This window comes from Nycticebus coucang, chromosome 15, assembly GCF_027406575.1.
Source record: "Nycticebus coucang isolate mNycCou1 chromosome 15, mNycCou1.pri, whole genome shotgun sequence".
In the NCBI taxonomy this organism is placed as follows: Eukaryota; Metazoa; Chordata; class Mammalia; order Primates; family Lorisidae; genus Nycticebus; species Nycticebus coucang.
In genome coordinates, this window is record NC_069794.1 from 75,945,541 (window position 1) to 75,970,288 (window position 24,748).

Consider the following 24,748-nt stretch of genomic DNA (forward strand, 5'->3'; position numbering starts at 1 on the left):
CCTCTTCCCTCCTTCCCCACACATGAATATACTTGTGTTTTTCTCTTGTATGGGTGTGTAGTTATTTTTCTTTTGGTTTAATATTAGGAGTTGGTACACTGGATACTTGCTTTTCTATTCTTGTGATACTTTACTAAGAAGGATGTGCTCCAACTCTATCAAGGTTAATACAAAAGATTTAGAGTAACTATCTTTTTATGGCTGGATAATATTTCATGGTATATGTATAGCTCAGTTTATTAATCCATTCACGGGTTGATGGGCACATGGGTTTCTTCTATGTCTTAGCAACTGTGAATTGAACTGCAGTAACACTCGGGTGCAAATGTCCTTGTAGGAAATGATATTTTTTCTTCTGGGTAGATACTTAGTAATGGTATTGTGGGATCAAATAGAAGGTCTACTTTTAAGCTCTTTGAGGATTGCCCATACTTCTTTCCATAGAGGTTGTATTAGTTTGTGATCCCACCGGCAGTGTTAAAGTGTTCACTTCTCTCCATATCTATGCTAGCATCTGCAGCTTTGGGATTTTTTTGTTTGTTTGTTTTTTTGTAGAGACAGAGTCTCATTTTATTGCCCTCAGTAGAGTGCCATGGCACCACACAGCTCACAACAACCTCCAACTTCTGGGTTTAGGCAATTCTCTTACCTCAGCCTCCCAAGTAGCTGGGACTACAGGTGCCTGCGACAATGCCCAGCAATTTTTTTTGTTGCAGTTCAACTGGGGCTGGGTTTGAATCCGTTACCCTCGGTATATGGGGCTGGTGCCTTACCCACTGAGCCACGGGCACCACCCAGCTTTGGGATTTTGTGATCAGGGCTATTCTCACTGGGGTTAGGTAACATCTCAGAGTGGTTTTGATTTGCATTTCTCTGATGATTAGGGATGAGGAGCAATTTTTTCATTTGTTTCTTGGCTATTTTCCTGTCTTCTTTAGAGAAATTTCTGTTCAAGTCTCTTGTCCACTTATAAATGTGATTGTTTGCTCTTTTTTGTTGATTAATTTGAGTTTTTAAATTTCTTTCTTCATTTCTTCATTCACCTATTGGTTATTCAGGAGCATATTGCTTAATTTTCATGTATCTGTATAACTTCCAAAGTTCCTTTCATTATTATTTCTACATGTGGTTTTATTTCATCATGGTCAGGAAAGATAACTGATATGAATCAAATTTGTAAAAAATTGTTGATACTTGTCTTATTACCTAACACATGGTTTATCTTGGAGAATGTTCCGTATGCTGATGAGAAGAACATGCACTCTGTAGCTATTGGATGAAATGTTCTGTATGTCTGTTAGGTCCATTTGGTCTACACTGTAAATAAATCTGTTGTGTCTCTGTTGATTTTCTGCCTAGATCATCTTCCCAATGCTGAGAATGAGTGTTAAAAGCCTCAACTACTCTTGAATGAAATATCTCTTTCCTCTTCATCTAATAATGTTTGTTTTATTATATATCTGGCTACTCTAGTGTTGGAGCCATATATACATAGTATTCACAATTATTTTATTTTATTTTATTTATTTACTTTTTTCAGTTTTGGCTGGGGCTGGGTTTGAACCTGCCACCTCCAACATATGGGGCCAGTGCCCTACTCCTTTGAGCCACAGGCACCACCCAGTATTCACAATTATTATATTTTCTTGCTAAGTTTTCCCCTTAACATTATATAATAACCTTCTTTGTCACGTTTTACAGTTTTTGACTTAGAATCTATTTTATCTCATGTAAGTATGGCTGCTACTGCTTACTTTTGCTTCATGTTTGCTTGGAATATCTTTTTCCATCTATGTTTGTCTTTACATGTCAGATGAGTTTCTTGTAGGCAACATATAGTTTTGTCGTTGAAAAAAATACTTTCAGCCAAGCCTAGGTCTTCTAATTGGGAATTTAGTCTGCTTCCATTAAAAGTGATTACTCCTTTACTATTCAACATAGTGCTGGAAGTTCTAGCCAATACAAATAGGCAAGACAAGGAAATAAAGGGAATCCAAATGGGAGCAGAGGAGGTCAAACTCTCTCTCTTTGCTGACAACATGATCTTATACTTAGAGAACCCCAAAGACTCAACCACAAGACTCCTGGAAGTCATCAAAAAATACAGTAATGTTTCAGGATATAAAATCAATGTCCACAAGTCAGTAGCCTTTGTATATACCAATAACAGTCAAGATGAGAAGCTAATTAAGTACACAACTCCCTTCACCATAGTTTCAAAGAAAATGAAATACCTAGGAATATACCTAACGAAGGAGGTGAAGGACCTCTATAAAGAAAACTATGAAATCCTCAGAAAGGAAATAGCAGAGGATATTAACAAATGGAAGAGCATACCATGCTCATGGATGGGAATAATCATCATTGTTAAAATGTCTATACTTCCCAAAGCAATCTACCTATTCAATGCCATTCCTATCAAAATACCAACATTGTACTTTCAAGATTTGGAAAAAATGATTCTGCGTTTTGTATGGAACCGGAAAAAACCCCGTATAGCTAAGGAAGTTCTTAGGAATAAAAATAAAGCTGGGGGCATCAGCATACCAGATTTTAGTCTGTACTACACAGCCATAGTGGTCAAGACAGCATGGTACAGGCACAAAAACAGAGACATAGACACTTAGAATCGAATTGAAAACCAAGAAATGAAACTAACATCTTATAACCACCTAATCTTCGATAAACCAAACAAGAACATACCTTGGGGGAAAGACTCCCTATTCAATAAATGGTGTTGGGAGAACTGGATGTCTACATGTAAAAGACTGAAACTGGACCCACATCTTTCCCCACTCACAAAAATTGATTCAAGATGGATAAATGACTTAAATTTAAGGCGTGAAACAATAAAAATCCTCAAAGAAAGCATAGGAAGAACACTGGAAGATATTGGCCTGGGGAAAACTTCATGAAGAAGACTGCCATGGCAATTGCAACAACAACAAAAATAAACAAATGGGACTTCATTAAACTGAAAAGCTTCTGTACAGCTAAGGAGACAATAACCAAAGCAAAGAGACAACCTACACAATGGGAAAGGATATTTGCATATTTTCAATCAGACAAAAGCTTGATAACTAGGATCTATAGAGAACTCAAATTAATCCACATGAAAAAAGCCAACAATCCCATATATCAATGGGCAAGAGACATGAATAGAACTTTCTCTAAAGATGACAGACGAATGGCTAACAAACACATGAAAAAATGTTCATCATCTCTATATATTAGAGAAATGCAAATCAAAACAACCCTGAGATATCATCTAACCCCAGTGAGAATGGCCCACATCTCAAAATCTCAAAACTGCAGATGCTGGCATAGATGTGGAGAGAAGGGAACACTTTTACACTGCTGGTGGGACTGCAAACTAGTACAACCTTTCTGGAAGGAAGTATGGAGAAACCTCAAAGCACTCAACCTAGACCTCCCATTCGATCCTGCAATCCCATTACTGGGCATCTACCCAGAAGGAAAAAAATCCTTTTATCTTAAGGACACTTGTACTAGACTGTTTATTGCAGCTCAATTTACAATCGCCAAAATGTGGAAACAGCCTAAATGCCCACCAACCCAGGAATGGATTAACAAGCTGTGGTATATGTATACCATGGAATACTATTCAGCCATTAAAAAAAAATGGAGACTTTACATCCTTCGTATTAACCTGGATGGAAGTGGAAGACATTATTCTTAGTAAAGCATCACGAGAATGGAGAAGCATGAATCCTATGTACTCAATTTTGATGTGAGGACAATTAATAACAATTAAGTTTATGGGGGGGAAGCAGAAAGAGGGATGGGGGGTGGGGCCTTGGTGTGTGTCACACTTTATGGAGGCAAGACATGATTGCAAGAGGGACTTTACCTAACAATTGCACTCAGTGTAACCTGGCTTATTGTACCCTCAATGAATCCCCAACAATAAAAAAAAAAAAAAAAAACAGTTATTACTGATAGGTAAAGACTTACTCCTGTCATTCCTTGGCTTTGTGGTTGTATTGTATATCCTTTATTTCTTTCTTCAATTACTATCATTTATCTTTGCAGTTTAGTGGGTTTCTGTAGTGATAAAGTTTGATTCCTTTCTTTTTCTCATTTGTATATCTGCTCAGTGAGTTTTATACTTTTACATGTTTTCATGATGGTAATCATTCTTTTGTTTCCAGATGTAGGACACCATTAAATAGTCCAATGGTGATAAGTTCCCTCAGTTTTTCCTTCTCTGGAAAATACTTTTCTTTCTTCATTACTGAAGGATGGCTTTCCTGGAAATAGTATTTTCTGGATTATGGCTAGATGTTTTTTTCTGTCAGTACTTTGCATTATTCTATTTTCTCCTGGCCTGTAAGGTTTCCTGTGATTCATCTACTGCTGGTCCAATAGATATTCCCTTATATATGACTCGACACTTTTTTTTTCTTTCTTTTTTTTTTTTTTTTTTTTTGTAGAGACAGAGTCTCACTGTACCGCCCTTGGTAGAGTGCCGTGGCGTCACATGGCTCACAGCAACCTCTAACTCTTGGGCTTATGCGATTCTCTTGCCTCAGCCTCCCGAGCAGCTGGGACTACAGGCGCCTGCCACAACAACCAGCTATTTTTTTGTTGCAGTTTGACTGGGGCTGGGTTTGAACCCGCCACCTTCGGCATATGGGGCCGGCGCCGTACTCACTGAGCCACAGGTGCCGCCCAACTTGACGCTTTTGTCTTGCTTTTTTTTTTTTTTTTTTTAGAAATCTTTGTCTTTGATTTTGACTATTTGACTATTGTGTGCCTCAGAAAGGAACTTGTGGGATTACATCTATTTGGGAAACTTTGTGCTTCCTCAATCTGGATGTCAATATGTCTCCCAAGACTTGGGATATTTTGGTTATTACTTTATTGGAGAGAATTTTCTATCTCTTTTCTCATTTCTTGTCCTTCTGAATTCCCCCAAAGGCAAATATTTGTTTGACTAATAGTGTACCATAATTCCCATTGGCTTTCTTCATTCTTTCTTATTCTTTTCTGTTTTTGTGATACCTAGGTTATTTTAAAGACATGTCTTGATGTTTCGAACTTCTTCCTGCTGCTTGGTATAGCTGATTTTGAAGCTCTTGATGGTAATTTTTTTTTTTTTATTTAATTCCTTGAATTATTCAGTGCCAACATTTGTTTGGTTCTTTTTCAATAATATCTCTATCTTTGTTGAATTTGTTATTCAGATCATGAATTGTTTCCCTAATTTTGTAATATATTATCTATCTGTATTCTCCTGTATGTCAGTGAGTTTCCTTAAAGTCACTTTTAAAAATTCCTTCTCAGGCAATTTAGTTTGTTACTATGAATCTATTATAGGGGAAGTATTGTGTTTCTTTGGAGGTGTAATATTTCATTGCATTTCATGTTCCTTGTATCCCCATTAATTTCGCACATCTGGTGAAACAGTTGCCTCCTCCAATTTTATCAATTAGTTTTCATAGATGAGGATTTTTTTGCCTTCAGTTTTGTCCTATATGGGTAGGGTGCCTTTGCCTTGGCTGTAGGTGTGTACAGTGTTCATGTGATTTCTTCAGTTGTAATTAACATTATCAGTTTCTATAAGTATCAGTGTCCTAAACTGTGGATGTTCATGGAGGCAGTGGTGTGGCTTAGCTGAGGGCCACAGATACCATGTCAGCTGGATTCCAGGCTGGGGTCATATACTGAGCGTGGTGTCTCCACTAGTCATGGGGGTAGCGTCACTGGCTAAGTGAGAACCAGGTAGGCTGGTCTTCAGATCCGCAGAAGTATGTGTGGCAAGTGGCAACTTTGCTGGTTAATGTATGGGATCAAAGGCAGAAGTGGGTGCCAGGCAGTCTGGCCTTCAGTGCTTATGCAAGATAATCACCTGAGCTCAGGAGTTTGAGGTTGCAGTGAGCTATAACAACCTCAGTACCCTCAAACCTGGTCAACAGAACAAGATTCTGGCTAAAACAAAAAACACCTTAAACTAAATAGTGTGCATTCACTTAGAAATAAATATCCTTACCGTCATTTTATTCCTGTATAAAGAATGCTTTCCTGCGGCTGGGTACGACATGGCAATAATATGATCTGAAAGTCAAAGCTAACACTGTCACAAATGTCATTAGAGGTAAAACAATATAGAAACATAAAATTGATATATAATCAATCTCTTTTTTCATAGAAAAGAACTTTAAAAATTGAAGTTGACAGAAACCCAGTTAATACACATTCAGGATAATCAAGATCAAATATTAAGTTGTTTAATATTTGACCAGAAACCTTGCATGTTGTTTTTAAAAATATTTAATGAATTAATTATATTAAATTATAGCTGTATACATTAATGCAATCATGGGGTAGAATGTGCTGGTTTTTATATACAATTTGAAATATTTTCATCAAACTGGTTAAACATAGCCTTCACGGCATTTTCTTAGTTATTGTATTAAGACATTTATATTCTACACCTAGTAAATTGCACATGTACCACTGTAAGATGCATCGTAGATGTGGTCTCACCAATTACCCTGTCTCCACCCATCCTCACTCCTCCCCTCCCCTGCTCTTCCTCTTTCCCCTTCATCTTGGGCTGTAGTTGGGTTATAGCTTTCATATGGAAGTATGGGTGCTTATAAATTAGATTCATGGTAGGGTGGAATACATTGGATACTTTTTCTTCCATTCTTGAGACACTTTGCTAAGAAGACTAGGTTCCAGCTCCATCCATGTAAACATGTAAGAGGTAAAGTCTCCATCTTTCTTTAAGGTGGCATAATATTCCATGGTGTACATATACCAAAATTTATTAATCCATTCATGAGTTGATAGGCACTTGGGCTTCTTCCATGACTTAGCAATTATGAACTGGGCTATAATAAACATTCTGGTACAAATATCTTTGTTATAATATGATTTCTGGTCTTCTGGATATATACCTAGTAGAGGAATTGTAGGGTTGAATGGCAGGTTATTTTAAGATCCCTAAGTGTTTTCCAAACATCTTTCCAAAAGGAACAGATTAGTTTGCATTTCCACCAGCAATGTAGAAGTGTTCCCTTTTCTCCAAATCCATGCCTACATCTCTGGTTTTGGGATTTTGTGATGTGGGCTAACCTTAGTGGAGTGAGAAGATATCTCAAAGTAGTTTTGATTTGCATTTGTCTGATGATTAAGGATGATGAGCATTTTTTCATGTCTGTAGGCCCTGCGCCTGTCTTCAGAGAAGTTTCTCTTCAAGTCCCTTGCCCAGCCTGAGACGGGATCACTTGTTCTTTTTTTGATAATATGTTTGAGTTCTCTGTGGATTCTGGTTATTAAACCTTTGTCAGAGACATAACCTACAAATATCTTCTCCCATTCTGAGAGCTGTCTGCCTGCTTTACTTACTGTGTTCTTGGCTGTGCATAAGCATTTTAGTTTGATCGGATCCCAGTAGTGCATTTTTGATGCTGCTTCAATTGCCGGGTTGGCGGGGGGGGGGGGGTAGAGTCCTCCTCAGAAAATATTTGCCCAGACTGATTTCTTCAAGTGTTTCCCCTGCACTTTCTTCTAGTATTTTTATAGTTTTATGTCTTAAGTTTAAATCTTTAATCCAGTCAGAGTCTATCTTAGTCAATGGTGAAATGTGTGGGTCCAGTTTCAGTCTTCTACAGGTTGCCAGCCAGTTCACCCAGCACCATTTGTTAAATAGGGAATCTTTTCTCCACTGAATGTTTTTAATTGGCTTGTCAAAGATCAAATAATGGTAAGCAGCTGGGTTCATCTCTTGGTTCTCTATTCTATTTCATACATCTCCCTTTCTATTCTTGTGCCAATACCATGCTGTTTCGATCACTATCGATTTATAGTATAGTCTGAATTCTGGTACCATAATTCCTCTTGCTTTGTTTTTGTTTCTGAGTACTATCTTGGTTATTTGAGGTTTTTTTTTCTGATTTCATATAAAATGAAGTATTATTTTTTCAATATCTTTAAAGTATGACAGTGGACCCTTAATAGGGATTGCATTAAAATTGTATATTGCTTTGAGTAATATGAACATTTTAACAATGTTAATTCTTCCCAGTCATGGGCATGGTATGTTTTCCCATTTGTTAACATCTTTAGCTATTTCATTTCATAGAGTTTCATAGTTCTCCTTATAAAAATCTTTCACATTCTTCGTTATAGAAACTCCCAAATATTTCATCTTCTTTGGCAATTCTGTGAATGTAATAGAGTCTTTGACTGTTTTTTCAGCTTGACTATTGTTGGCATATAATAAAGGCTACATATTTATGAGTGTTGATTTTGTAACTTGAGACACTGCTATATTCGTTAATCACTTCTACGAGTTTTATAGTAGAATTCCTGGTGTTTTCCAGATATACAATCATATCATCTGCAAAGAGTGACCCTATATGAATACCCTTGATCACATTTTCTCGCCTAATTGTGATGGCTAAGACTTCCATTATATGCTAAATATATACCATATATATTCCATATATGTTAAAAAGCAGTGGAGACATTGGGCAACCTTGGCTGGTTCCTGATCTGAGTGGAAATTATTTCAATTTAACTCAATTCAATATGATATTGGCTGTGGGTTTGCTGTAGATGGCCTCTATCAGTTTAAGAAATGTCCCTTCTATACCAATTTTCTCAAGTGTTCTGATCATGAAAGGATGCTGGATGTTATCAAAAGCTTTTTCTGCATCAATTGAGAGAATCATATGGTCATTGCTTTTTGTTTATGTGCTGAATTATATTTATAGATTTACGTATATTGAACCAGCCTTGAGACTGTGAAATAAAACTCACTTGGTCATGGTGCATTATTTGTTTCACTCTGGATTCTGTTTGCTAGGATCTTGTTGAATATTTTCGCATCAATATTCTTTAGTGATATTGGTTTGTGATTTTTTTTCTTGTTGGGTCTTTTCCTGGTTTGGGGATCAAGGTGATGTTTGCTTCATAGAATGTGTTGGGTAATATTCCTTATTTTTCCATATTTTGGAAAAGGTTGAGTAATATAGGTACTAATTCCTCTTTAAAGGTTTGGTAGAATTCTGATGTGAAGCCATGTGGTCCCGGGCTCCTCTTTTTAGGGAGATTTTGTATGGTCGACGCTATTTCAGAACTTGATATAGGCCTGTTCAACATTTCCACTTCATTCTGGCTAAGTCTAGGCATGCTTCCAAGTATTTGTCTCTTTCATTCAGATTTTTGTATTTCTGAAAATAGAGCTTTTTATAATATTAAGGATTATTTTAATTTCTCAGTAGTCTGTTGTTATTTCGTCTTTACCATTTGTGATTGATGAAATTAGAGATTTTACACTTTTTTCCTGGTGAGGTTAGCCAAAGGTTTATCTATTTTATTGACCTTTTCAAAAAACCAACTTTTCAATTTATTGATCTGTTGTATAATCCTTTTGTTTTCAATTTCATTTAATTCTCCTCTAATTTTGGTGATTTCTTTTCTTCTGCTGTGTTTGGGATTGGAATATTCTTCCTTTTCCAGTTGCCTGAGATGTCCCATTAAGTTGTTAACTTCCTCTCTGTCCATTCTCTTCCTCGAGGAAGGCTTGCAGTAATATAAATTTCCCTCCTAGGACTGCCTTTGCAATACCCCTGAGGTTCTGATAATTTATGTATTCATTATCGTTTTTCTTCCAAAATTTTGGTAATTTCCTTCTTATTCTCATCTACAACCAAGCTATCATTCAGCATAAGGTTATTTAGCTTCCATATTTTTGTATGAGTATGCTGATTCCTTTTGTTATTTAGTTCAACTTTTGTTCCATGATGGTCTGAGATGATACTAGGAATAATTTGTATTCCTTTAAATTTGCTGAGGTTAGATTTGTGACCTAAGATGTGATCAATTTTGGAGTACATTCTGTGGGCTGATTAGAAGAATGTGTACTCAGTTTTATTAGGATGAAATGTTCTGTAGATGTCTGTTAAATCCAAATTTTGAACGGTTAAGTTTAAGTACAAAATTTCTTTGCTTAGCTTCGTTTTGGAGGATCTTTCCAACACTGCCAAGGAATTGTTAAAATCTCTGACTATTATGATGATGGGGAAAATCAAGTTGTTCATGTTTGTTAGAGTCTTATAAATTGAGACACATCTTGTTTGGGTGCATAAATGTTAATAATTGAAGTCTCATCATGTTAAGTTCTACCCTTATCAAATATGAAGTGACCATCCTTATCTTTCCTTACTTATGTTGGTTTAAAGCCTCTTGTATCTGCAAAGAAAATTGCAACACTGCTTTTTCCTGCTTTACATTTGCCTGAAATATAGATGACCATCCCTTCACCCTAAGTCTATATTTATCTTTTAAGGTAAGAGGAGATTCTTGTATGCAGCAGATATCTGGCCTATTTGTGTATTCAGTCAGCCAACCTGTGCCTCTTAGAAGGCAATTTAAGCCATTCACATTAATTGAGAATATTGATAAGCCTGGTAGAATCTGGGGTATTGAGTTTTTTGAAAGTCCAGTGGACATTTTTAATCCTTTTGCCATTGTGGAAGTTGAAATTTGATCAAAAATTTCTGAGTGAGTTTACTTTTGTGGTGGAAGATTGTGCTGGTTATTATGGAGTATAGGTCTGAGAATATCCTGGAGAGCTGGTTTAGTCATGTCAAATTTCTTCAACATGTGAATTTCATTAAAGTAATTCCTCCATCATAAATGACTCAGTTTTTCAGGGTACAGGATCCTGGGTTGAAAGTGTTTTTTTGTTTTAGGGAGATTAAAAGTTGATGACCACCCTCTTCTAGCTTGAAAAGGTTTCAGCAGAGAGATCTGCAGTCATTCTAGTATTCTTCCCCTTGTAGTTAATGGTCTTCTTACATCTTGCTGTTTTCAGAATTTCTTCATGTTAACTTTAGTGAAGTTAATTATGACGTGCCTGGATGGTGTCTTATTTCAGTTGAATTGTGCCAGTATTCTGAAATAGTCTGCTATCTGAATTTCAGAATCTCTTGGCCTATCTGGAAAGTTCTCCTTCATAATCTCATAAAGAAGAGCCTCTGTGCCTTATGAAGCAACTTAGTCACCTTCGGGGATTTCTATAAGGTGAATATTAGTTTTCTTCAAATCATCCCAGAGCTCTCTGAGAGGATGATCCGGAGTGTTCAGAAGCTTTGTCTTCAGTGTCAGAAATCCTTTCTTTTGCTTGCTCCATTCTGTTTCTGAGGGATTCCACTGTATTTCTCAGATCTTTGAGGGCTGCAAATTCTTATCTCAATGTGCAAAATCTTTGGTGATTTTGTCCTTGAATTCATTGAATTCTTGAGACAACTTTTGAAATGTTCCTTGAATTTCTAATTCCAACTTTACCTCCATTCTAGTAATCTTATTTGCAACCCAGATTCTGAATTTGATTTCTGACATCTCAGCCATTTGTTTATGAATGGGATCTTCAGTTGTATAATTTGTTGGGGGTGTTGATCTACCCTGGTTATTCATGTTACTGGAGTTTTTCTGCTGATTCCACCCCATGATTATTTTACACCATTTGGCTAGATGAGCAGATAAGGTGATGTTGGGTTGATGGTCTCCTGGAGTAGTGATTAACCAGCCATTTTCCCCAGAGCTAGGACTCGTGTCTGTACATCTTTCCCTAGAACTTTGCAAAAGACCCATACAGTGCTATGGCCTGAGACACTGGGGACGTAATTTGGTGTGGTGGGGCTAAGTGGCTCTGTCTTTTTTTCAGCTGGTCTCTGTACTACCCTAGTGAATCAGTTACTCTGGGTTGAAGTCTCAACTGTGGAGAAATATCAGCAATTAAGTCATCCTGCCTCTCATGGGCAACAACTGGAAAAGGAAAATCAAACCTTCCCACAACCACACACCCAGGGTACAACTTTGCATATAGTTCTTGGGTGATTGGTCCAGTCAGCACTCCGTCTCAAGTGGGAGAGTTCAAAATGTCTCCGGCAGCTAGATAGCAGGCATCTGCTGGCAGCTCAAGTATGATTTATTATGGTGCTCCATGGAGTCAGAAGGACCCATGGCAAGTGTATTAGTCTGGGAAGTTTAATGCCTCTTTTCCCACCTTGCAGCTCTGTCACTCCCAGTCACTGGTAGCCCTGCATGGCTGTGACCCAGTTCCCTCCAAAGAGCAGATGCTCCAGGCATTTACACCTGCTGAGTTACAGGGAGATCTATGTCTTCTTGGCCAGGCCTCCACACTCTGCCACCATCTGACAGGGGGAACTGAGGCCTGACGACCTCAGGTGGTTAATGGAAGCTGGGGCACTTCACTCAGTTCCAGCCCCACTTCTGAATGATGTTGCTGAAACTTATATTTTTGCCAAATTTATGATTCTGTCCTGGCTATATTCCCCTGTGGACCAGGTGCTGTTTGAGTTCACTGAAACTGCAACTTAGCCCCAGTGTGTGCCAGTCCCTGGAGCTGGTGTGTCTGTCTCTGCTTCAGTCTGTGTTGGGGCTGGTGCAGTTAGAGCTCACACTCAGCTCTGAGTTCCAGCTTCTGCCCACCTCCCTTTGTCTCATCTCTGATCCCCTGAGGGCCAGGTCCTTCTTAGGCTCACTTAAACAGTCTCGGCTCAGCCCCAACCTGGGAGTATGCCATCTCTGCGCACACATCTTCTATTCTCTGTCCCCACCATACCCCACCCAGGCCGGTACTGCCTCAGGCATACCCTTTACTCATGGGGCCTGCATTACCATCCTAGATCTATTTCACCAGTGTCTGCCACCAAAGAAGATGCCTGGCTTTCTCTGGTTGCCCAGAGAGACAGGGAGTGTTTCTCCAAAATATCGCCAGGGGTGTGAGCCCTATTGTTCCTGCTGCTGCTGCTCTGTGCCATGGGGCACCACCTCTTCCTGTCCCACACAGTTCCTTCAGTCCACCATCTTCTCCTCAACCCATCCCACAGAATCAGCACACACCTGCAACAGCCTATGCCCTGTCCACACCTCTGGAGAAAATTCCCAAAATTCCAGACTCCATTGGGGACAGGCTTCCAGACCTCCGGGTGAGAGTGGAGGGGAGTACTGAGACTTAAGAATTGCAGATAAGAGAATATGTACGGTTTTATATAGTTTTATGCCTGGAAGGAGAGGGCCATGGCACCCTAGTAGGGGAAGGAGGTCCAGATTTTAGAGGGTCTCTCCCATGGGATAAAATGGGAGGATGTTTGCTGCTTGTTTGTTTGTAGAAAGTATACTGTGAGCTGTTCTCAGGGGAAGGGACACCCGTCACTTGGAGATAGATTTTGTATTGGTTGTATCCTTGGGGTTGCAGCTTGCCTCAGCAGGGTCGATGTGCATTCTTCAACCTTCTCTCTTGGCTCAGCTCCAAACCATCAGCTTACTTGCTAAACGTCTGTCCTTTAATTCTCTTTCTGGATGGGAGCCTCTGTGGAAAACTGGCTCTAGTTGGCCATCTTGCCTCTGCCCACCCTCATTATGATGTTTTAAAAACTCAATTGGTTGCAGCCATGTGCCACATAATTGGGTTGGCATCAGTATAAGGTTGGCATCAGTATAAATATCTCCTGTGGTTGTAATTTATTTCATATCTTTTTCTGTACTTTTTTTTTTTTTTATAATTTTTGGCCAGTGTTGGGTTTGAACCCACCACCTCTAGCATATGGGGCCAGCACCCTACTCCTTTCAGCCACAAGCGCCGCCCTTTATTTCATATCTTAAATGCCAAAGAGCATCTGAGAGTTTTAAGCACAAATGATGGTGGGCACATCCAGGGTGCTTCTCAGCACTCTGACTCCACACAGGACCCCTGACTCAGGGAATCTGCAATCTGCAAAGTAGTAACCTCATTCTCTGGGCTTGTAATAAGAGAAGAGATCTCTCCGATATCCTTGTGATGCAGGATCAGTACTGGAAGAAGGTAATACTTTATGAACTCAAATGATCAGCCAAAAATCCATTCTACTTCCGGTGCTAAGACCAAGTACCCCTGATTTGAGATGACATGAATATTTTCCATTGCAACAGTTAAGCTAAAAGTATGTCTCACTGCCATAGTGGTATATATCTATATCTATATCTATATATCTATACATATATATATCTTCTGGCATAAAACATACCTTGAAAGAACATTGCTTATACAAGTCAAAAAATGAAGTCAAAATACAATTACAAGTAAAAAATGAAGTTGATACAAGTAAATGAGTATTTAGCTTCACATACCAGTAATATAAGTCAGATCGAGGTCGAATTCTTCTTTTGTATGTTGAGTTTTGTTTCCTGATATCTGACAGTTAAAAACATTTATTTGTAAAACATAAATCAAGATAAAAATAAAAAGATATTTGGCATATATATCAACACTTGACAGTATGTTACAAAACATAAAACATTTTTCTGAACTATAAACATATTTTGACTACTTACTGTCCTTTTGACCAGCTTCTCTTCAGGTTTCTTTTTCCAAGTTTGATAAAATGCTCGTATCATAACTACAATCCACAGTGGTCGTAATAGAACTGGCCACCTAACAGAAAATTTAAGAGATCTGTTTTTGCTTGAGAAATGAGATTTTTTTCAATATGGACTAAGTCTAAAGCAGTGGTTGCTAACCAGGGGCAATGATCCCTGCTTCTTCTGACTAGGGGATATATGGCAACATCCAGAGGCATGTTGGTTATCACAACTGCTGTCTGGGTGTATGAGGAGGGTGGTGCTATTTACATCTAGAGGACAGTAGCCAGGAATGCTGCTAAACAACATACAATAAATAGTCCTCTTCCACACAACTTCATAAGAAAGAATTATCTGGCCTAAAATGTCAATAATGCTAAAATTGAAAAGTTCTAGTCTAGAGAAATAGTAATACAATAGACACTTGGAATGTATAAATCTGCCTTTTCTGGTGTAAGACCAGCATTTGTAATTTGTCCCCATCAAAATAAATGGAAGGTCCTTGTTCAGCTTTACAATGATTAGTAACAGGGTCACTACAGCTGCTAATGCATTTCAGGTAGGCAGCAGATTGAGATACTTCCCAAGTGGGCTAGCTGGTGTCTGTCCTACCATCAGAAATTCCACAGCAGAGAACTGATGGACTGGACTAGTGCTTCTCTAACTTCAGCATGCCAAAATAAGAGTCATCTGGAAAAGGTTAATACACTCTAGATTGCTAGGTCTCAGAGATATTGATTCAGTGGGTCTGGGGTTGAACCTGGGGCATTTTTCTTGTTACATTTTTAGAAAACTTTCAAGTAATGCTGAGGTTGCTGGTCAGCATACTATATTGGCTTAAGTTATTTTCAAACAACCCCCCAAACTTATTACCTAAAATGTTTAGTTGAGGACCTGAATTGTGGTCCTGGGAAATGAAGGTACAGAGAATCCAGCTATTTGACTCATGAATAAGGTCAATGAGCCACCCAACATTTATATCCCAGTTTCGGTTTTGTCTTCAGTTTTCCTCATTTTCATAGTAAAAAAGAATAAGAGAGGGAGAGAATGCCATCACTGTCTCCTACACCTTTTAGTTTCCTGATCCCTAAGAGTTCTAACTTTGCCTTGACTTTCTTCAATTTTACCACAAGTAGACTGTAAAACTCTACTGCTACATTGATATCCATGTCACCACCTGGTTTTCTATTTGGTATGTTTTTGAAAATCATGACTGAATCACTGAAATTTTGTATATGCTCAAATTAATACTCTCTTGGCTACAGGAAACACTCAGATAGAACTTCATGTGTAAGGAATTTGTGATTGAATCACCAATGGAAATTTTGTATAAGTTAGTAGAAGAGGTGAAGTGCCCACCTTTGTATACCTCTTTGTATACTTCATTTTCTATCCAACTAACCATAACTTTTATATAAATTCCCCACTGCCCCTTAAACACCACAGTCTTTTAGTTTCAAAGTATGTGGAAATTGATCCAAACATTTCGTTTTTAAGTAGCCTATTTGGTACATAATTGGAATATTCAACCAAAAAGATTCTATAGAATAAAAGCCATGAAAAAGTAGCCTATCTGGTATAGAATCAGAATGAGAATATTCGATTAAAAATATTCTGTAGAGTAAAAGCCATGGCAAATGCAAAAAAGAGAAAAACGTGGAGAGTTAAGTTACATGTTTCATACCTGGGGATGTATCTGATGGATTTGGTGTCCTGAGCAATGTAAAAGATGTCAATTACGAGAATCGTGACTATAATGAAACCATCCAAGATTTTAAAGAGGTCAGTAAAATAACGCTGTTTTCTGTAACATAAAAAGTAAATATAAGTTCATCCCCCCCAAGAAGAAATAGAAATATTTTTAAGACCATTAATTACTCGACTCATCTCCAGTAAGAATTCTACTTTAATGAATAATTAAAAATGCATTTTCCAGATTAAGCTAAAAGAAATAATGTAACATTAACAGAAAGTTTTCAAATAGTAAATTTGTATTCAGCATTTGATACATATAGTTAATGACAAAAGCATCCATCTAGAAATTATAGTAAGACATACAGCCAAACCACTGAGCAAGAGGCAGATCTTGTCCTCATGTAGATGGGATGTTGGGCAGTACTACTGGGTAATGGAAGCCAACTATGTCACAGCCCTACAGCAGCTGGAGCAGAGCATTGTTTAAGGGAGTTTATGAGAGGGAGAAAGGACCACTATTTTAGCCAGCAAATTCACGGTTTGGCTTTGTACCCATAATGGAATTCTGATAGTTTGATATAGCCTTCCCTGGGCAGAGGTGGACTTTTATCCACCATGCCCTCCTCCAACACTGGCTCCTTTAGATATAGGCACTAGGCCTTCAGGAAATGCTGCTTCCAAGTCTAGAGCAACCCCTTTCAGGCTGTGAGCTGACAGTGGGTAACTGTCCTTGGCTCATGGCAAGAGGACAGAAAATCAGTAGGAAAGGAAACAAACTGCCTTCTGAGGTGCCTTGGAGGAAGTGAGGCTGGGGAACCTAGCTCCTGACTCCCACAGCTGTCCAGCCCCAGGGTTTGCCACCCCCCACTTTCTCAGAAAGTTGGCAAGCAGAGGAAATCAGCTGCTGCCTCCTTGTCAAGTCTCACTGATGGTGTGAGCTTGCCTCAGATGTCTGCTCCTTAATGCAAGTTTCAATTTGCACTGAGGAGGGGATGATTATTCTTAGTGAACGTATTAATTCATCAAGTAATTAATTCATGCATGTTCCTCATCATGATGTGCATGTAGACACATCGGCATCCTGGCCTCTTTGTGAAATCCCTTGAAACTTCATGTATCAGAGGAACCACCAAGAATACACATACACTGTTAGAGACTTGAGGGACATTTGCAACAATTATACTATGAAAGCACAGTCTAGGAAAAATTGGGATTTGAATTATTGCTTACCGTGGACCACACTTTTGAGGAACATTTATTTATTTTGAGACAGAGTTTCACTTTGTTGCCCCTGGTCGAGTGTCATGGTGTCATAGTTCACAGCAACCTCAGACTCTTGGGCTCAAGTGATTCTCTTGCTTCAGCCACCCGAGTAACTGGGACTACAGGTGCCCACCACAAGGCCCAGCTACTTTTAGAGACAAGGTCTTGCTCTAGCTTAGATCTGGTCTCAAGCTCATAAGCTCAGGCAATTCACCTGCCTCGGCCTCCCAGAGTGCTGGGATTACAGGCATGAGCCACTGTGCCCAACCACAGAAAATTATTTTGATAGAGGGACACATTTGGCTGGGTTGACCTGCAATTAGCAGGTCATTTTGAGATGCTTTTTATAACAGTACAAAATGTCTTTGTGTGTTGAAAAGTATTCAAACTTACCCTTCTACGAATGTTCGAGCTAATAAGTCGACAAAAAAAAATACAGCAATGCCCATAGAAACAAAGCGACATTCCATAGGGATGGAAACTTGATTCTTAAACATTAGGTCTGTAAGTACGAGAGCCACATCCAATAAGATAAGCAGAGCTCCAAATAGTCTGCAATAAATAAAGAGTGAGAATAAAGATAAAGGTGCTTTTGCCCCTATTGTTAGAATATATTTAGGCCAATGAGCAGCTACCAAAATGTCATTTAGCATTAAACTTTTCAGTGGCTGGAAAAAACTGTATTGCCTTAGAATCACAGAAAAATCATTCAGTTTTCACCCAACAGAAGCAGCAGTTGTTAGCAAATCAAAGTCCCATCAAACCACTTCCAAATACGTTATCATACTCTTTAATAGCAGTCACATCTGACTAACACTCCAAGATAGAACAGGAAATCTGAATTAGAATTTCATATGCCTGTTTGTAAATGCTTCTTAAGATTTGAGAATTTCAGGAGGAGTTTATACCAATTTCTCATAATAAAGAAAACCTCATTAATCTGGATAATTCTTAACAATTTAATAATAAGAAACAAAAGAGGGCATGACTAACATAAGCCCTTAAAAGACCACTTTGATCAGTAAGATCTTTTCATGAGTGAGATTTTCAACAAGTATGTGAGCAAATTCATAGGTGTGTCTGGCAAAGTCATGGGCACATGAGAAAGACCTCAGTGTCTTAAATAGTTACATTATTAAACTCTAAAGTGCCTCCTGAGGCTTTCTCTTACATAGTCTAAACACATTCTTCATAAATTGCTTATCTCTTTGCATAATCTATAAAGATGTATCAGTCTTCCAAGTACTTTTTTATAATTGCAACTGAAATTAAAATATTGTGAATCGGAGACAGAGCATGATGGCAGACAGGATGGATGCTTAGCCTATCTCTCTCAAATCATCAGGTGAGAGCGAGGCGGCTCTAGATATTTTACCCTTGTGGAATATTCATGCGGATAGGCAGCTAGAGTTGTGCAGCGAATTGGTGGATTGCTGTTTTTGAGGTCTAATCCAAGGCCATGGACTCTGCTGTAGAAATTTCCCCTACTGTGCCAGCGGCTGGTGGTGGCAGCCAGCCCCTCTCCCACAGAGGTCTGCAGTTCCCATTTCATGGGGAAACCTAGGTATTTGATGAAAATTTCAATGCAGTGTGGATTTCTGAGCGGAGTTTGGTGACCAGAAAGGGGAGCCGTTCAGAGCTGCAGGGGCTAGGCAGCCTGATAGAAAATTAAGGGGAAAGGATCCCACAGGAAACATACATTTTGAATGTCAGAAATGGCGGACACCTTTTCTAGGAACAACAGGTGTGATTGAATAGACCGGACCATTCCAGGCAGGGAATATTGGTGTGGATTAGCAGTTTGGGGTGTGCAGTGAACTGGCGGGTTGCTGGACTCAAAAATGAGATTCTGAGCCACGGAAACATACTGAAAGGTCTCAGCACTAGCGCCACTGAAGCAGCAGCCATTGGCAAACAGCCCCTCCCACACAGACAATACCAGTTCCCAGTTCCCGGAGAATCTGGGAGCTGAGTGGAAAGATTTGTGAAGCATGGAATCCTGCACAGAGTTTTGAGGTCAGATAGGGGGGCCATCTGGAACAGAACAGCTGAAGTTAGGCAACAGTTAGGAAACAGACATATATTGAAACTTAAAAATGGCTACAGGCCAGGTATGGTGGTTACCGTGGTAACAATGTAAACTATGAATCAGGTATAAGCCTGGGACCAACTCACAGCACTACCTGATGTCCAGAAAATATATTGCAATATAAATACATTCCTACTAAACTTGACCCCTACACCATACATATATATACACACAAGAATAATATTTTTTTAGTTGGTGCCTTTTTATTTCTTTTTTTTTCTCTCTTTTTTTCATCCTTTTATTGGAGGAATTATTGTTAATTTTTTTCCTCTTTTTAAAATTTTTTATTAATACTATTTCTTTCCTTTCTTTCTTCCTATTCTTCTCTTCTTATAGTTGCTTAGAGTGCTAGATCAGATTTTTAGAGTTTTTTTCCAATTATTTTATATCATTATTTTTGTTGTAGTTTTTGTCTGTATATTTGTGTTTCTGATTGTTCATGCATCTGTGGGCTTGTGTGTATGGTAGCCTTTTTATCTGTTTATTTGCTCATTTGGTTTCAGTGTGTTTTGGGTTTTGCTAAATCTTCAGGTCAGCTACTTTCCCTAACTCCAATTTTCACATTCAATAAGAACAAGGGAGAATGGGGGTGATGGCTGGCTGGAGCCATCTCTCAACAGAAGCTCCAGTCCAGAGGGAGAGATAACTGCCAGAAAGAACCCAACAAAGCTGAAGGAAGGGAGCCAAGCTGAGAGATGAGATAGATAATTGCTCATCTTCCCTGCTGGGGCAAGTCTCGACTCCAAAGAAACTAATTTCGGGTACAGATCTTATCCCAAAGAGGTTGTGTGGCTATCCCGTCACCTAAGAGAGTTGCTTGCTTGCTGTGTGATTTCTGCTAATGAGCGATGAACTGAGGCTCTACTTCCTCACCCCACAGGAGGGAATTGCTGGAAGTTGGGACTCCTTGTCCAGCGAGCCCCTGCTGTAAGCCCAGAAATTCCCTTGTCTGGTAGGAAGTTTGAACAAATATTTTCCCTGCCACCTTGAACTTCCTGCCTACCCCTCCCCGCTGGCCTGGCAGTCTAGAAGTCCAACCCCTGCAGAAAACAGATTGTCTGCACTTCTTGGCTAGGATCGGGCATTGCATAGACAGAAGCAGTACAGCTGTGCTGCATCTGTGAATCCAGTAACTGTACAGAAAGACATAGAGGGAAAGGTGACTGACTTGGCCCAGGTAAAGTGTATCTCAGCAGCAGACAGAGGCTTGGGTTTCTGCACTGCCGGTGGAGGCTCGGAAACTCCTGAGGTGCATGAACCCAAGAGTAGACACCTCCCACCCAACATCAGCATTAATAGAGTGATCCTGCTGGGGTATAATTCTGGAAAGTCATCTCCCCAACTCTATTGCCTGCCAGAGGGAACCAGACTTCACCCTGTAGGGATACCAGAGCTGCAGAACAGTGGCAACAAAGGTGCACTTGCTGAGGGAGAAATTCTTTTGCTGTCTGGATATCCTCAAGTTTAGATTGAGCTCAGGTGGAACTTTCTTCAGCTGCCATTGAGCATCTGAGGCAGGCGGACCTCAGTTTCCCCTGCTGTATGGTGACAGACTGTGGTATCCATGCGAAGGAGGAGGCAGTGTCCTTATTTTGACTCTGGCAGGCACATAGCCTTGGCACATTTGCTTTTTGGACAAAACTGGGCCATCAAAACTGGGTTAACAGAGACTACTGGTGGGGCTACCAGAGACTGGGGTGACCAGAGTCTGGTGGTGAAGGGTGAGCAAGGTGGGGAAAGAGGCATCAACCCCCTTGCTCCAAATATCCTACTGGATGGACCTTTCTGACTCCTTGGAGCACCAGAGGCACTCAAACCACACTTGAGCTACCAGTACTCACCTAATGTCTAGTTGCTGGAGATCTTTGAACTCTCCAGCTAGAGAGTGGGTGCTGTTTGGGACAATTGGTTTGGAATTCTTGAACTGGACAAATCACCTGAGGACCTGCCAAGGTGGTACCCAGTTTTTCTGTAGTGGGAAGGTTTTATTGTCCTCTTCCAGGTATTACTGGTGGGGGAAGTGATGACCTAGTTGCTTGTGTTTCTCCAAATCTGAGACTGCAATCCAGAGTCATTTATTCACTAGGACTGGACAGAGATCGGCTGAATACAAGACAGAACCACCTACCCCCACCACACCAAGCAGGCCTCTAAAGTCACAGACTGTAGTACTGTACAAGCCTTTTGCAAAGTTATAGAGGAAAAGCTGCAGTGAACAGTCCCAGTTCCTAGGTGAAGGGCTGGTCAACCACCACCCCAGAAGTCTCCAATCCAATTTCACCTTACCTGCTTATCTAGGTAAACACTGAAAAACAATCATGCGGCAGAATCAGCAAAAAACCTCTGGCAACATGAATAACCAGAACAGTTCAACTCCCCGAAGGAATGACAAACCAGCCAAACCAGAGGATCCCACTCACAAACAAATGGCTGAGATGTCCAAAATCAAATTTAGAATTTGGATTGCAAATAAGATCAACAGAATGGAAGTAAATATGGATTTAGAAATTGTAGGATTAATTCAGAAGATGTCTCAAGAATTCAATGAATTCAAAGACAAAATTATCAAAGATTTAGACACATTGAGAAAAGAAGTTGCAGCCTTACATGATATGAGAAATATGGTAGAATCCCTCAGGAACAGAATGGAACAGGCAGAAGAAAGGATTTCCAACATTGAACACAAAGCTTTTGAACAATCCCAAATGCTCAAAGAGGAAGAGAAGTGGACAGCAAAAACAGATCATTCTCTCAGAGAGCTCTGGGATAATTCAAAGACAACTAATATTTGCCTTATAGGGATCCCTGAAGGTGATGAAGTAGCTTCACAAAGCACAGAGGCTCTTCCTCAGGAGATTATGAAAGAGAACTTTCCAGACATGCCAAGAGATCCTGAAATCCAGATAGCAGGCAGTTTCAGAACCCAGCATGACTCTACCCGAATAAGACATCCCCCAGGCACAGCATAATTAACTTCACTAAAGTTAATAGGAAGGAGAAAATCCTGAAGGCAGCCAGACATAAAAGTACAATAACCTACAAGGGGAAGAATATTAGAATGACTGCAGATCTCTCTGCTGAAACCTTTCAAGCTAGAAGAGGGTGGTCATCAAATTTTAATCTCCTAAAACAAACTCAGGATCCTGAATCCAGCTAAACTGAGTTTCATTTACGATGGAGAAATTAAATATTTTAGTGACATTCACATGTTGAAGCAATTTGCCATAACTAAACCAGCTCTCCAGGATATCTTCAGACATATCCTCCATAATGACCAGCACCATTCTCCACCATAAAAGTAAACTCACTCTGAAACTTCTGATCAAATTCCAACTTGCACAGTGGCAAAAGGATTAAAAATGTCCACTGGTCTTTCGAAAAACTTGATACCCAAAATTCTACCAGGCCTATCGATACTCTCAATTAATGTGAATGGCTTAAATTGTCCTCTAAAGAGGCACAGGTTGGCTGACTGGATACATTAACTCAGACCAGATATCTGCTGCATACAAGAATCTCCTCTTATCTTAAAAGATAAATATAGACTCAGGGTGAAGGGATGGTCATCTATATTCCAGGCAGATGGAAAACAGAAAAAGGCAGGTGTTGCAATTGTATTTGCAGATACAATAGTCTTTAAACCAACAAAAGTAAGGAAAGATAAGGATGGTCACTACATATTTGTTAAGGGCAATACTCAATATGATGAGATTTCAATTATTAATATTTATCCACCCGACCAAAATGCACCTCAATTTATAAGAGAAACTCTAACGGACATGAGCAAGTTGATTTCCATCCAGCTCCATCCCTATAAGCTCCATAGTAGTCAGAGATTTTAACACCCCTTTAGTGGTTTTGGATAGATCCTCCAATAAGAAGCTAAGCAAAGAAATTTTAGATCTAAATTTAACTATTCAATGTTTGGATTTAACAGACATCTACAGAATAATTCATCCTAACAAGACTGAATGCACATTCTTCTCATCAGCCTATGGAACATACTCCAAAATCAATCACATTTTAGGTCACAAATCTAACCTCAGCAAATTTAAAAGAGTAGAAATTATTCCTTACATCTTCTTGGACCATCATGGAATAAAAGTGGAACTCAGAAACAAGAAGAATCTGTATACTCATACAAAAACATGGAAACTAAATAACCTCATGCTGAATGATAGCTAGGTCATAGATGAGATTAAGAATGAAATTAACAAATTTTTGGAAGAAAACGACAATGAAGACATGAATTATCAGAACCTCTGGGATACCACAAAGGCAGTCCTAAGAGGGAAATTTATAGTACTGCAAGCCTTCCTTAAGAGAATGGAAAGAGAGGAAGTTAACAACTTAATGGGACATCTCAAGCAAATGAAAAGGAAGAACATGCCAATCCCAAACCCAGTACAAGAAAAGAAATGACCAAAATCAGAGCAGAATTAAATAAAATTGAAAACATAAGAATTATACAACAGATCAATAAATCAAAAAGTTGGTTTTTTGAAAAGGTCAATAAAATAGATAAACCTTTGGCTAACCTAACCAGGAAAAAAAAAAAGAGTAAAATCTCTAATTTCATCAATCACAAATGGTAAAGACAAAATAACAACAGACTCCTCAGAAATTCAAAAAATCCCTAATGAATACTACAAGAAATTTTGTTCTCAGAAATAAGAAAATCTAAAGGAAATCAATGAATAACTGGAAGCATGCCACCTCCCAACACTTAGCCAGAATAAAGTGGAAATGTTGAACAGATCTATATCAAGTTCTGAAATAGCATCAACCATACAAAATCTCCCTATAAAGAGGAGCCCGGGACCAGATGGCTTCACATCAGAATTCTACCAAACCTTTAAAGAGGAACTAGTACCTATATTGCTCAAACTTTTCCAAAATACAGAAAAAGAAGGAATACTACGCAACACATTCTATGAAGCAAACATCACCTTGATCCCTAAACCAGGAAAAGACCCAACAAGAAAAGAAAATTATAGACCAATATCACTAATGAATATTGATGCAAAATATTCAACAAGATCCTAGCAAACAGAATCCAGAGTGAAACAAATAATACACCATGACCAAGTGGGTTTTATCCCACAGTCTCAAGGCTGGTTCAATATACGTAAATCTATAAATATAATTCAGCACATAAACAAAAAGCAATGACCATACGATTCTCTCAATTGATGCAGAAAAAGCTTTTGATAATATCCAGCATCCCTTCATGATCAGAACTCTTAAGAAAATTGGTATAGAAGGGACATTTCTTAAGTTGATAGAGGCCATCTACAG

At 39.0% G+C, this 24,748-nt stretch overlaps 1 protein-coding gene across 1 annotated transcript in view; it reads right to left on the reverse strand.

Moving 5' to 3' along the window:
* LOC128566398 (phosphatidylinositol 3,4,5-trisphosphate 3-phosphatase TPTE2-like) overlaps positions 1 to 24,748 on the reverse strand; it is a 98,256-nt gene that overhangs the window by 51,510 nt on the left and 21,998 nt on the right. Inside the window, exons 7-11 of the mRNA XM_053563298.1 lie at positions 17,755 to 17,913; positions 16,088 to 16,207; positions 14,377 to 14,476; positions 14,173 to 14,236; positions 6,014 to 6,078 (exon numbers count right to left, since the gene is read on the reverse strand). Coding sequence (XP_053419273.1) covers positions 6,014 to 6,078; positions 14,173 to 14,236; positions 14,377 to 14,476; positions 16,088 to 16,207; positions 17,755 to 17,913 — 508 coding nt within the window. The remainder of the gene's footprint in view (positions 1 to 6,013; positions 6,079 to 14,172; positions 14,237 to 14,376; positions 14,477 to 16,087; positions 16,208 to 17,754; positions 17,914 to 24,748) is intronic.